We start from the raw sequence: 14612 nt of genomic DNA on the forward strand, positions 1-14612 counted from the left end.
ATATATGAAGTATGTTTTTAAGTATTTGGGATATTTTAATTTGGTGCATAGTATTGCTAAAGAAAAAAATTATCCGCTGCGAATATTGCATAATGTTAGATGCATGTTAGGATTATTGCATCTTATATGTCATGAACGGGGGCAGGTAACCTTGTGTTGCATGTCTCGACGCTTCAAATGTCCGTCCAATCCCAAACGGAATTTGGGGGCGTCACATAGTGCATGCTTTTATCATAATAGCAAAGTTTGTGATATTTTTCATCATTGATGCATCAAAATTAGACAGTATTGTGGACAACCATGTTATTGGTTTTTCTACGTTTATTAGCACTTATTGGTTTAGATTTACTTATCACCGACGGATAAATGGGTTGAGATTTTGAAAATGGGTTGGTTGAGTAGTCAGTTATTTTTATCTACACTCCATATTAAAAAAGAGAAAAGCTAATATGTCTTCTGTAGTTGACCGTTCTATTTGACTGCTTAGTAATTTTTTTTTAAATTTTCTTATTTAATGATTAAGTAATTGATTTTTAATGTATTGATATATCATTTTTATTTTTTAAAGATATTTAAAAATAATAAAAAAATGTGAATAAAAAAATGAGATAAAAATAAAAGAAGAATTTAAGACTTAACAGTCATAAGCTGCAAACGGCACCGATCCACTAAAAAATGGGTTGAATTGTATTTGCAAAATATTAAAAAAAAATATTATTATTAAAATATAAAATATTATATTATTATTTTAAAATCGCTGGTCTAATATAAATCACCATCTCGTCTGGATTTAGCCAAAAATTATAATTTTAGTCGAAAGCAATGCTCTTAACACTAGAACACTACCTTCTTTGCCCAGAACTCTCTCTCTCTCTCAAGAATTGCATAACTTGCTGCTAGTCCAACAAAACTCTCTCTCAATTTCTCTCTTCTCTGGTTTATTGGCAGTTGAACGACGTTTTTTTTTTTTTTTTTTTTTTTGCCAGGAATCTGCAAGATCAAGAATAGGGGAACCATGCTGAGTTGATCGGTCTTTTGGGGATCTGAAATACTCTGTTGAAAGTTTAATACGTATATTTATGTCGTTTTTATTGCTTTCAACATCTTGAGAAAATTTGTAGTTCGGAAGAGGAATTGGACTTTTGAGAGTAGTTTGGTTCTTCGGTATGGGTTCGGACTCCATAATGTTGGAAGCTCAAGAAGTAAAATTAGAAGACGGTGCTGAAAGATCCAAAAATCGGAAAAGAAAGTTAAATAAAACCGTGGATAATGCGCACGCCATACCAGAAAAACTTGTCAAAAGGATTATATTATCTTTGACCAAGCCATCTTCCGTTCTAGGACTTGGCCCAAGGACTGGCTCGAAGATTGTGAGATGGGAAAATCGTGTCAGGTTATGCTATCTGTTGCGCAAGCTCGCGAGACAGCACAATTGGATAGAATTAGGCGGCGTGCTGAGCATGTTCTTAAAAGGGACATGCAAGGACAGATCTCCCGCAAACAAGAACATGCAAGGACAGATCTCCCGCAAACAATCGTTTGAAGTATTCGGTATGGTTTTGAAGCTAGATTTCTGGCCTGGCGGTTTTGATATTTTCTGAGTAGCTTATGTTTTAATTGTTTGTCACACCTCGATAATTTAGTACGTTCGTTATAATGGTTATAGGTCTTTGTGGCTGAATAGGCGAGAGCTACCCTGCACTGAAACAGAAGAATGTTATGTGTGTATTAATGCGCTTGTTTCTGTATGGAATTAGAGAAATTACATGCAGCAGTGATTATATATCACAACACCAATGTGTACTTAAGTATATAATATCATTACATTCAATGTTTATGACCTGATATAAGTTCAAATTTGTTCTGATTGTATCATTCTTATAGGAGCATTGGTTTTTCCTATTATTGGATTAGGATCTTGAGCTTTGCATTGTAGTTTTAGTCCTCTAGAATTAAATCATCATCTGATTATATTAAGTATACAATCAGTTGCATATATAGAACCAATAGCACCCGACTAAACTAATGACATAATGCTCGATTGTTTTGGTCTGAATTCTACTGCAGATTTTCTTTGCATGATATATATATATAATGCATATATTCTTAAGACTTCATATATACTCATATATGTATATATATATATGTATATATAAAAGTTTCAGGTTCACAAGTATATTTATTTTAATGGGTTCTTCTTGAAGCTACTCATTTTTATACTTGATACATCTTTAACATTGATATCATGATTCTGAAATTATAGAACCCACTCATATACGTTACCAATACTTTTAGGTTTCAATGGAGCTTCTTAAGTATATGAAAAGTGATCGTATCAACCCCAGCAGGATTAAGAACATTTATGACGTTTGGATGAGAAAGAATGGATCAATGAAAGATTGCCCATCAGAGGTAATGCCTGGAAAACTTGATCTTAAATATCTCAGAATCATCGACATTAAGTGTTTGTGCTATTTTCAAGAATGAGCATATCATATTTCAAGCTGCCCTTTTATTTTCCTTTTTTTCCCAATAATAATAAAACTGGATTCAGGATATGGATTGTAATTCTTTGTTTTATCAATTACTCTGTTGTAGTAATTGAAAAGGGGTATCCAATGGAAGGAGGGGAATTTATAGAAGCACAAGAGATTTCTCCTGAAATAAACATAGACAATGCAAACTGCACTGCAACTAGATACGTTAAAGAGGAGAAATTTCCTCTCGAGACTTTATAATATTAGTCATTGCATTTTGTAATCAGGCCAATATGAAGAGTCAAGTCTTGCGTTTGATCCCATTAATAAAATTTCTTTCACCTATTAGAAAAAGAAGAAGAATAAAAAGAGTCAAGTCTTGTGTGCTATACTTGATAAAAGAAAAAAAATATTATTCTTCTTTTTTATCACTGCCTCCCTAACCGATGTTGATAATGGATATGTTTAGACATTTTCCTTCCGTAGACCAGAGGACAAGCTAAGCTGATCCCGAACTACATTCATAGTTCAGGTTTTGAATAGACACAGATAATTTTCCTGTAATGTGTTTATCGATAAATTTACTTAAAAAAATGTGTTGATTGGTACATTTATACGTGATTGAACCTGTATGTCTGTATAAACTCTTTTGGTGAAGTAGAAAGAAAATTTTCTATTGATGTTTGAGGAAATGAGAGATGGGATCCTCATTTTTAGATCTACAAAATGAGGTTGGTTTCTTGAATTATTTCAGAGGCTTTTGCACATTCCTATCATGGGATGAATTCCTGAAAAGCATATTGTCTAAATATATAGATTCCAATAGTGGGGAAGTTTATGCACCAAAGTTCATATTGTGAAGGATTTTAGTTGATAAGCGGAGGCCTTTTGGGCTTACATTATATCAAATATCGCACTTGACTCACTTCAAAAGGCTGAAGTTTCTCGTGTTTACCTTTTTTTGTTGAGCAGGATAAATTTGTGGTTCATCCTGTTCTGTCTTATGCACGATAATGTTGAGGAAGCACATCAGGCTGCCCTTTGGTAAGGTTATCATTTTTTCCTGTGCCTAGTAGCTGTGATGTTGAAGCTTCAGTTTCTGATGCGTAACCTTGTGGGGAGTTCTTCTTATATCTCAACAATGTGGTTTGTGCAGTGCTGCACATAGCTTTTGTTGATTACTGGAATTAAAATTGTGGTCAAAATTTTTAATCCATAAGCCAATGAGCTCTAGCTCCAGTGGCCACACTTGCTCCTTTAAGAATCTGATAGAGGGTATGGTCGTGATGTAAGATCCAACAGATCCTGCCAATTAGAAAAAATCACAATGGCCGGCAGAGTCTTAGTAAGGTTCCTTTTGAAATGTAACTAGATTTTGAAAAATCCCTCGTCTGATTGCATCTCAAAGCTAATAAGTTGTACCATAACATCTTTTTATCAGTAGCAAGAACTTAATTAAAAAATAGGCATAGCCAAGTACCATAACATATTGTAGATAGCATTCGAATTTTTTTAGGCTGTGCTGGTATCTATAGTATAGTATAGATGTTTTCTTAGTGTGCTCCTTTTTTAAATCTTAAGACATCCTTTATGAGGGGGATGAGATAAAAACAAAGCTTTAAAAAAAAGCTAATTAATCAGTTATAGTTAAAAGTGAAGAGTTCTATTGCTGTGTGTACCACATGTTAACCTTCTTTTCAACAAGCTTGAGAGCTAATTGTGAATTCAAATATATTCTATTCCTGTAGTTTGAAGTAAACGTGTTAATTTAGTTATTTTGTTTGCAACATGATTTGGTTTTGCAAAAAATGGTGAAGGCAAAAAGCACAATAAGATTGACTATATTTGTATAAGCACTTTTTTTTCTCTCTTGACTTCTTGAGTTTGCAGTGTTCTTTATTTGAATTATGTGGTCTTAAAAAATTGTGTCAATTTGTATGCTCCCTGTGTAAATGGACTATGCCTAATTACTTGGTTTAATAAAATTTCTTTTTACCTGTAAAAAAAAATTATGTGGTCTTGTAAAACATGCGTTTTCATACCTTGATACAATTGCATAATATACATATATATAATATAATATGGTCTACTGACAAAGGACATGATTAGCATCTTCAGAAACAGTTGTACTCTTGCTTTGGTTGCATCACTAATAAGTTTTGGCCTTCTTTGGTAATAAGTTTTACATGGATGCTGAACAATGGCATGATTCTAGGAAGAGTATGAATGGCTTAATGAGAAATTAGCAATGTTGGGTTTCAGTCATTTATCACTTTTCTTTTCAGCCTCAAGCAAGAACGTGAACTTGGTGCTGACCTATTTCAAATATGGTCTTGGGCTTGACATTCTATCAGCTTTGGTACTCAACTATCCCAAAAGAGATACAGTGGGGAGATTCAGATCAGTTTTACTCCCCCAGGCGTTCGGACATGTTGGGAACAAGATTCATCAACTCAGTTGGAAATTCTGAGTGGGATAATACAAATGATACTTACAAGGCTGATATTCCCTCTCGACGTGATTCAGAAACCTGTCATGAATGATAAACAAATATCTGGGGATGCTGATATTAATCAATCCAGAGAAGTATCTATGAATGTTGATGTTGGTCTGCAAGGAGAAAATCATACGCAGAATTTCCAGCCTCAAGATGTTTCCATGAACTCTGATGAAAATACTGGAAATGAAACCCCGTTCTTTAATCATGGTGATTATATGCAGTATGCTTCCAATTTATCTACTCTTTGTGAGTTCTAAATCCTTTTCACTTTTTTAGTGTTTTTACGTTTTACTCCTTAATCATCTCATTGTACCACCTCCACTCCCAGGAAATGGCACATATATCTATTATGAACTTCAATTAGGGCTTGCTTTTTTTAATTGTCTTGTTTTGTGATTCCTTTGCCACTATTGTTTATTAAAATGCATTCTTTTTCAGAATGCTTGCTTGATTTCCAATAGTAGGAGAAACTCTTACACCTGTGAGAATAATTTCTTATTTCCACACACACAGACACGCACACACACATATTCAGAAGCTAAGTATTCTAACAAGTGTATTAACCAATTTTAAATTCCTGAACTAACAAAATTGCTACTAAATGCTATCTCCAGCTAATATATATATATATATTAGAAGTATTTTTGCCCTTCCCCTAATCCTGAAGTTTTCATGTAGTAATCAACTACCTTAGGAGAAAGATCTGAATTACTTAAAAAAATTATCATTCACTGAATTTCTCTCTCTTGACTAAGGGGGCATGAATACCTGGCTGCTGCCCTTGCAATTGCCACAACCTACAGAGAATCCCAAGGACTTCATCAATTTGCATAGGAAAATGCTTAATGACTATTATATGGATGCAGTTAAGTATTTTCAACAGGCTCTTTACTCAACACCCCCTTTGTTGGTGGCCTTACTTCCTTTGATACAGGTATTTAAATATTTATTCCCATATTTTGCAAACAAACTTTTGAACTCCTATGAGATGTAATAGAATTTGAATTGATCCACAATATTCGTTCATTTCCAACATATATCAATAATGGAATTAGTGCGGCTTTCATTTTTGCTTTATTAGGCTCAAGTAGGAGATTTTGGTAAAAGATGGTCATTCAAAATGGTCTAGTGTTATTAAATTTCTCTTTCAGCCAAAAATGTATTAGAAGGGGAGTGTAGTGTGGAAAGGATGGACAATGTTCATGGGTCTTCTGGAATTTTGTCTCGGGGGTTCTCTGCTCTCAATCAGTTGCATCTGACTTGCATATGGTTGTCGGTGAAGATTCTGTTATTTCTCTTAGTGGGTCAGATGGTTCGGATGAGTTTGATGCAGATCCCTATCCTCTATGTTCTATTCATCTGGGGCTTGAATTGGCTAATATTTCTTCCGATTGGGTGCTTATAAAGTTTGATGAAATTAAGGAATGTGTGGGGATTTCTTGTGAAGGATTTGAAGAGCAGTTCAAAGCTCTCCTCATAGCCATTGAAAGCTGGTCATCCATCTTTGGCCAGATTCGCCTCTAAAAAGGAAAGGGAATTGAAGAGATTATCTTGTTCCATCAACTATGATGCTCGGGAAGGGAGTGCACTTAGAGGCAAAGGTAAGGAGAGGGCTGTCTCTAGCCTCTCATGAATCCCAAAATCTTTTCATGGAATGTTCGGGGGCTTAATAATTTTTAAAAGTGCCTCTGGGTGAAAAATTTATTTCGAAAATGGAAGGTGGATGTAATATGTTTACAGGAAACTAAACTGAAGTTTGTCGATCAAAACCTTATCTATAACTTATGGAGCTATCCCTATGTGGGTTAGTCCACTTTGGTCTCCAAGGGGCCTCGGGTGGCATTGTAGTTATGAGGGATAGGAGGGTAGTGGTACTGGTTGGAGAACTAGTGGAAGATTTTTCGGTGGCATGTCACTTTAAAAATGTGGAGGATGGTTTTGAGTGGGCTTCGCGGGTCTTTATGGCCCAAATATAGATAGTAGTAGGAGCCTTTTGTGGGATGAGATGGCTGGACTATATGGTTGTTGGGATCTTTCTTGGTGTTTTGGAGGGGATTTCAATATTATTCGCTTCCCTAATGAGCGTTTGGGCAAATCTTCTCTCTCTTCAGCAATATCTGATTTTTCAGATCTTATTTTTGAGCTGAATCTTGTTGACTTACCTATGATTGGAGGGGATTTCACGTGGTCTAATGGGAGATCATGGTCGAGGCTGGATAGATTCTTGGTTTCCTCTTCTTGGGAGGTTCATTTTCCTGATTTATGTTAGAAATGGCTTCCAAGATTATGCTTTGATCACTTTCCCATTCTTTTGCATTGTGGGGGTATTAATGGAGGGCACATATATTTTAAATTTGAAAATAATGTGGTTGAAGGAAAAGGGTTTCGTGGATAGGGTGAGGGCTTGGTGGTTGTCGTATCAGTTTTTTGGTTCTCTAAGTTTTGTTTTAGCTAGAAAACTCAAAGCATTAAAAAATGACAGATTTGGAATGCGGAAGTATTTGGGAATTTGGATAAACAAAGGAAGACTCTTGTTGATCAGCTGCAAGCATTGGAGGATAGGGAGGTGATGGGTCGAATCTCAAAGGAGGATAAATTGAGAAAAAGTGAGGTGGTTGCTGAACTAGAGAAGATTTCTCTATTGGAGGAGATCTCATGGAGGCAAAAATCTCAGGCTCTTCGGCTGAAGGAAGGTGACAATTGCACTAATTTTTTCATCATATGTTGAACTCTCATAGCAGAAATAATGCCATTGAATTTCTTCAATCTGGGGATACTATTCTTTCAGATCCTTTGAATATTAAGCATCACATTGTTACATTCTATGAGAAGCTTTTTCGGGAGGACTTCTCTTGGAGACCCAAACTTGATGGGCTGGATTTTAGGCATATTGACCAGCACTCCGTGGACTGGTTGGAGAGACCTTTTGAGAAAGAGGAGGTTCTTTATGTGGTTAGAGGGATGGTGCATGATAGAGCCCTAAGTCTTGATGGTTTTTCTATGGCTTTCTTCCAAGATTGTTGGGATATTGTGCAAGAGGATATTATGAAGGTTTTTCTCGAATTTCATGTGTACATGAAAGTTGAGAAAAGCCTTAATGCCACCTTTATTGCCCTTATTCTCAAAAAAGTGGGGGCTGTGGAGATGAAGGATTTCCGTCCTATAAGCTTGGTCAACTGGGACAAGATCATTTCGAAGGTTCTCACCAACCATATGAGTGTGGTGATGGAAAAGATCATTTTGAAAACTCAGAATGCATTCATTAGGGGGAGACAAATCCTTGATTTAGTTTTAGTTGGTAGTGAATGTTTGGAAAGCAGACTTAGAGAGGGAGTTCCTGACATTCTTGCTAAGCTGGACATGGAAAAGGTTTTTGATCATATCAACTCGGAGTTTTTTTTTTTTTTTTTTTTAATATTTACTTGGTAGACATAGCTTTGAAGAGAAATGGTGTGCTTGGATCAGATATTGTATCTCAACGGTCGGATTTTCGATCTTGGTGAACGACTCCCTAGCTGGATTTTTCACTAGTTCTCAAGGTTTGAGACAAGAAGATCCTTTGCCTCTTTTCCCCTTTATTATTGTTGAAAAATCAGTGGTTCTAACCTAATACAACACCTAGAGAGGAGGGGGGGGGGGGGTGAATAGGTGCTTTTCAATTTTACTGCACTATTTAAAAATGTTGTCAAACAAGCAGTCAATCAATGAAACAAATCATAGAAAAATAATCAACACAACAATTTGGTCACGAAGTGGAAACTCATTTGAAGAACATCTTCAAAATCTAAAACCACTCCGGTGTAAGTCACCACCTAAAATCCATTATAGAAATTTAGTTTGTTACAAACAATTTAGGAACACCTACAAGACTCTTGTAGTAGCTAAATTTGGTTTGCAATATCTCGAGTGATGGTCACACTCGAGCTTTACACGCATGCAGCTCCGAAACTCTGGCCTTTCTAAGCTTCACCACAAGAATCTCTCAATCTCTACTTCAACAACAGCTCTAGAATCCCTTCCTTTTATAGCCACAATGGGACACGATGCTGAAACTCTAGTCAGTCATATTTTTGAACATTCGCTCTAGCTGGGTGTTGAGCACAGGTCGAGCAAACTTTCTATTTGGGTTACTGCTTGAGCGCCATGTCAAGCTGGTGTCAAGCGAACTCTTTGTATGAACTTCTACTTGAGTGCCATGTCGAGCGAGTGCCAAGCGAAATCTCTGTATGAGCTTCGCTCGAGCAACAGATCAAGCACAGGTCAAGTTAACTTTCTGTTTGAAGTAGCTCGAGCCATGTTGAGCTGATTTCAATCCCTAGTCAATTTATTAGTTTTCTTCAACCACTTAACATTGAACAAGTTATAACACAATTTAACACAGGTTGTCACATGAATATGCTAACACACTCATTTTACATTAACAATATCCCCATTTGGCATTTCTGTTACAAAACCTTTAACCTAGACATGAACCTAATCCTGACATATCCCACAATAGATTCCCAAGTATAGGTACAGTCTCTGAACAAGATGGAATATTTCTGCAATTACTTAACAAACAGGTAAACGCACCAAAAACATAGAGATACAAGAAATATTCGCACATGTTTAATCAATGCCTGGTAACAAATCAAAAAACAAGAATTCAAGCATAAAAATGACAAGTACATTTTTAATCAAGGAAATCATCATTAAGAAACAATCAAACATTGAGTTTAATCAAGGACTCCAACAACATAAAAGATTGTTTTACAAAAAAATTTCAAAATTTTCCCTTTGTTTCCAAGCTACTCGCTCTATATGTAACCTATTCTACTCGTCCTACATATATGCCACTCCCCCTACATATCTGCCACTCCCCCTTTTTGTGACAAAATGACAAAGGGCTCTTACAATCAACTCTCACCATCCTCTTCAGTTGAGGCAGCTAGGATCTCTTGCATGTTGTTGAAGCACCATGTTACCAACCATTGGAGGCTATCTACGCGAGCATTCAGACGATCAAATCGAGCATCCATGTGATCAAGAAGAGCATCCATACAGATCAAGCACCATCTATATGGTTGGCTCAGTAGAATCCGGTGAAGAAGTGGATGGTGCCAAGTCGTATGGGGCAGAGCTGGATGGTCGAGTGGTGGGTGTTCAACATCCAAAGGATTAGGACGAATATGTGCATGACTCAACTAGATAGTCTTACGACCAATAGGAGCCTTAAGAGTAATTATGGGCTCATGAAGAGAAATAGCAACGGACTGGGACGAAGCAATACGCATGATAATACATGCAAAAGGTAATCCAGTCCGTATCTTGCTAGACTGAAACACCTCAAGAATAACTCGGCAAAGGTGACTCCCAAATCAATGGGAATGTCATTGATTAGAACATAGAGCAGAGTAGCTATGTCTAGGCCTATATTCCTTTTGATTGGTTGTAGGGTAGAGATTAGTGAGCACTACTCAATTGAGAAGGAGATAGTCAAGTGGAAACTCAACTAGTCGACTATATGAAGTGGTTGCCTACCATCCTGACCGAATTCATACCCACAAAGTCGCAATAGCGGCCTTACTGGGAGTAGAAGTGGAAGAATAGGTAATAGGAAGAGTTGGTCACACGAGGGACATTAAGCAAGTCAGCTAACATGCGTAGAGTTACTTGGAATTGGATGTTACGTAGACTAACTCCAAATGAGTTGTCTGCTGAGATGGCATGAAGGTTGGAGCAAAACTCCCAAACCAACTCCACAAAAGGAGATGGATGACAAGTGGTTAACACCACCCACCGACGAGGCTCAAAGATGCGAGGCACTATGGTCTTGTGAACCTCACTTAAACAAATCTCAAGCTCAACAATCAGAGTGCAAAGATAGAAGTTTTGAACATAAAGTTTCCTTGCCAAAGCATCATAGAATTGTGCTTGATGCACACGCTGAGACATGGTAGCACTTTGTAGACGGTCCACACAATAATAACCATTAGACTCTGTGTGCAAGAGTGACATGAATGACCCAATGAATGCATGCAATGCTTATGAGACCCAAGATGCCTAACATGCCTAAAATGAGATGACTCATTTTGGATGCCTTAGATGACTTTTTATATATTACCTGCGTACTAGAGCTGCAACGTTTCTTTCTTAATAATTTTTTCACTTAAAACTCGTTCAATTATGTATTTAGGTCTTCAATGGGCCTTGCAAAACATAATTTCTTTTAACACAAAAAAATATCATTTTTCTACGATTAAGTATAGGTTTGCAATTTCTGCAATAATTTTTTATCTGCATTCTTAAATTCAATTACTCTATTCTTAGTTTTTTCTCTTTATGTCAGTTGTTGCTGATTGGTGGTCAAGTTGACGAGGCCCTAATTGAGCTAGAGAAGCTCTGTTCTCATTCAAGCGCAGCACTTCCTATCAGGTACTGTCACCTTTGCATACTAGATTTCTTTCACTGATTGCTAAGAAATGGAAGGAGCCCGGAAATATAAAAACATTCTACATGGGAAATAAACTTGAAATTAATTTGATTGGGAAAGATGATTTAAGTTCATCTGATTGCTTGAGAAAGTATAGGATCAAAACAATTAAAGAATGGCTGCCATAGACTTTGACCATATGAAGTGGGCAGTGGTGCTTGTCATGTTGGAGGTCTATTGGCATCGGTGGTGGTGTTAGCTTAAAACTGGTAGGATGTTGTTACGGTTTGGTATAGGACTTTGTTCAGGTCAGTTGGCCTGCATTGTGGGAGATTTCTGTACTAAAATGAAGTGGATGGTTGCTCTCTTTTTCTTTTAATGGATAACCTAGCCAAGGCAGTTCACCAACCAGTGAGAACCGAAAATGTGATTATCTTGTCTCAAATGACAAATGTGATGAGCTTTGACAATTAGAACGTCACCAACCAGTGAAAACCGAAAATGTGATTGTGCTGTCTCGAATAACAAATGTGATGAGCTTGACGTATAGAATGGTGGCACTGCAAACAAAGTTCAAAGACACCACTGAAGCAGAGCAATAAAGGTGATTTAGAGAGAGAGAGAGAGAGAGAGAGAGAGAGAGAGAGAGAGAGAGAGAGAGTAGATGAAAATGAGAGAGGATTTGCATCTGTGGCAGCAATGGACACGGGTGTAAGGCAGCAACAAGGACTGAGGGGGAAGTGAGATGTGGAGGAGAGCATCGAATATCGAATCGAACTGAGGGTAAGCAGATTAGGTTTTAGTGGTAGTTTATCAGGTGTATACATGTTCGTGGTTACATATGAAACAGTCACTAGACTTTTGCCATGTTCCTTTTTTGACAAAATATTTATATCTTTGGTTATTCTTAATCCACCTGCAGAAACGACTCTAATACTGATAAAAAATATATATATATCTCTTAGCTCCAAATTCAGTTGTTATCTTTTTGTTGTTTGTAATTATATACTTTTTCACCAATGTTACTCATGCCGTGAGGTCTTGACACCAATAAAAACGCACATGCTGCAGGTTGAAGGCTAGTCTTTTGGAACATTTTAATTCCAACAACTCTGTGGTGCTTTCAGCCTGCTTTGAGGATATCCTAAAGAAGGACCCAACATGTTCCCATTCATTGGCAAAGCTTGTCAGGATGCATCAAAGTGGTATTTCATCATTCTGAGTGATCTTCAATACACTCTAGATGAGACATAATGTTTTCGTTTAATTCCCTTCTCTTGGTGATCAAGCTGTAAAATTTCCGCCCTAGTTTTGAAACTATTTTTTATTAAGTAATAAATATAATGAAAAGAGGAAAATAGGATGCACTAGTATGTAACTACTGTGCCAGTGGATAGTAGACCAAAAATTGGTTGAGTGATTCCCCACTTGATATTTTCATACCGAACCAAACTGTTATTACTTTTCATTTAATTTACTGTCATTTAAGATGACAATATTGCCCTTAACTAGATTACTAAGAAAGTATAATTTCTTCCTCCTTATATTTTGCAGGGGATTATGGTCTTGAATCCCTATTGGAAATGATAGCTTTGCATTTAGATGCTACCTATGCAGAGTAGAATACATGGAGAGAGTTTGCTTCATGTTTCATCAAACTTTCTCAATATGAAGAGGATCGATTGTCTGTGTGCCAGAATGAAAACGAAGATATGAGGAGCAACCTGACTCTATTCATTTTAGTAAGACCCCCAGGATATTTACAGAGGAAATTAGGAAAGAGTTGGAGGCTTTGATGCAGATGGTGGTTATGTCACTTCAGTAACAACATTCTTGTATCAGAAATTGCGGCAGGTATTTTCCATGATTCATATAAAGAAAACTGCTTCACTTTGTGCTACCCGTATCATGCTGTGCTGTTGCTTCTAAACTTGTCTGGGAAGCCAAAGTTAGTTAACCATGATGAAATTTTTGTGCATTGATTGATGTGCATGCATCTGAACTAGACAACAACCAATTTAATTGGAATATTGTTAGCCACCTTAGTGAATCAGTTTGATTCAGTTCCATTGGTTTATTTTTGATTGGCTAAAGCTCTTCCTAATGCACATAACTTAGTAAATTGGTCTCATGCGGTTGGATTGATTTAGTTGTGATTAGCTAAGGTTCCCCTTAATGCATGTTGTGAGAAACACAGGGCTTTCCACATTGAGTAACGGTTGAATATGACCTACAAGGGGATCTCCTAATTAGATCTGCATTGCAATGTCTCAGTGGATGTGAATTGTGTACTTTCAATCGCTTTCTTTTATCCAAATTAGCTAAAATTGGTTGTCTTGTTTTTACTTGCCACAGGTGATTTGCAGCTCCTGACTTATAAAGCTGTATGTGCAACACATCTTTATGGACAAGAGTTCAAATATGTTGTGGAAGCTTATAATTGTTTGGAAAAGCAAAATGAGAGGGATTTGTTCATGGTCTTGCAAAATCACATGTAGAACTCAATCAGAATATACGCAAACGCAAACTCACGTGCAGAACTCATTCGGCTTATACTCAAACTTTCTCTACAAAAATAGATTATATCATCTTCCATTTTGAAAGGCACAAAAGTTCATTTTCTTGATTGGTGAATTATAATCATTTTCTCTACAAAAATAAATTGTTCCTTGTACATCTACACGATTATTGGAAAAGTCAAGGGGCAACTGCTTTTAATAGATGTTTTTTATACAATTCGACCGGCAGTCGACCTTGGCTGGAGACCATGTACATTTTGTTACTCACTAACCATACCAACATCTCTCTCTCTCTCTCTCTCTCTCTCTCTCTCTCCACTGGCCAGTGAGTAATAATAATACTTACCACTCTTTTACTACTATTTTACTACTTGTAGTGTATTTATTTTTTTAAAGTATTTTTTTAATATCCTTAGCCATTAAGAAAAAATTTTAAAAATATATAATTTTAATGATAGTCACTTGCTTAATCATTAAGTAAAAGAAAAATTTTTAAAAAAATTAAAAAGAGTAGTAAAATAGTGGTAAGACTATCATTATTCATAATAATAATAAGTACACTCTACACACTCCAAAAAAAAATTATAATAATAATTGGGGAATGAAGAATGATGGACTGGCTTTCTCACGGTGCATGGAATTATGTTCTCAAGAGTTTCCGGCAGAGAGTTCTAGAATAGCAAAACCATACGGTCTGATAAAAG

General features: G+C 36.5%; 1 protein-coding gene across 5 annotated transcripts; it reads left to right on the forward strand.

Moving 5' to 3' along the window:
• Window positions 1-790: 790 nt before the first annotated feature.
• Window positions 791-13992, forward strand: LOC122281327. 5 transcript variants are annotated; one of them, XM_043092721.1, is made up of 9 exons: window positions 792-1551; window positions 2296-2412; window positions 3450-3521; window positions 4763-5223; window positions 5733-5842; window positions 11306-11391; window positions 12461-12594; window positions 12944-13243; window positions 13745-13992. In XM_043092721.1, the coding sequence occupies exons 4-8, from the start codon at window positions 4962-4964 to the stop codon at window positions 13009-13011; spliced, it is 660 nt and encodes a 219-aa protein (XP_042948655.1). In that variant the 5' UTR covers window positions 792-1551; window positions 2296-2412; window positions 3450-3521; window positions 4763-4961; the 3' UTR covers window positions 13012-13243; window positions 13745-13992. The 5 variants fall into 5 exon arrangements, with proteins under 5 accessions (XP_042948656.1, XP_042948655.1, XP_042948653.1 ...); XM_043092719.1 differs by having other exon boundaries at window positions 793-1551; window positions 3450-3526; window positions 5733-5911; XM_043092718.1 differs by having other exon boundaries at window positions 793-1551; window positions 5733-5911.
• Window positions 13993-14612: the final 620 nt, after the last annotated feature.

This window comes from Carya illinoinensis, chromosome 11, assembly GCF_018687715.1.
Source record: "Carya illinoinensis cultivar Pawnee chromosome 11, C.illinoinensisPawnee_v1, whole genome shotgun sequence".
Taxonomy (NCBI): domain Eukaryota; kingdom Viridiplantae; phylum Streptophyta; class Magnoliopsida; order Fagales; family Juglandaceae; genus Carya; species Carya illinoinensis.

Excerpts from the sequence above, each read along its gene's own strand:
- LOC122281327 (XM_043092719.1), top strand. The coding sequence starts at position 4,962 with ATGATACTTACAAGGCTGATATTCCCTCTCGACGTGATTCAGAAACCT. Across the intron at positions 11,392-12,460 it reads AGCGCAGCACTTCCTATCAG|GTTGAAGGCTAGTCTTTTGG; the intron begins GTACTGTCACCT and ends CACATGCTGCAG. Across the intron at positions 12,595-12,943 it reads TGTCAGGATGCATCAAAGTG|GGGATTATGGTCTTGAATCC; the intron begins GTATTTCATCAT and ends TATATTTTGCAG.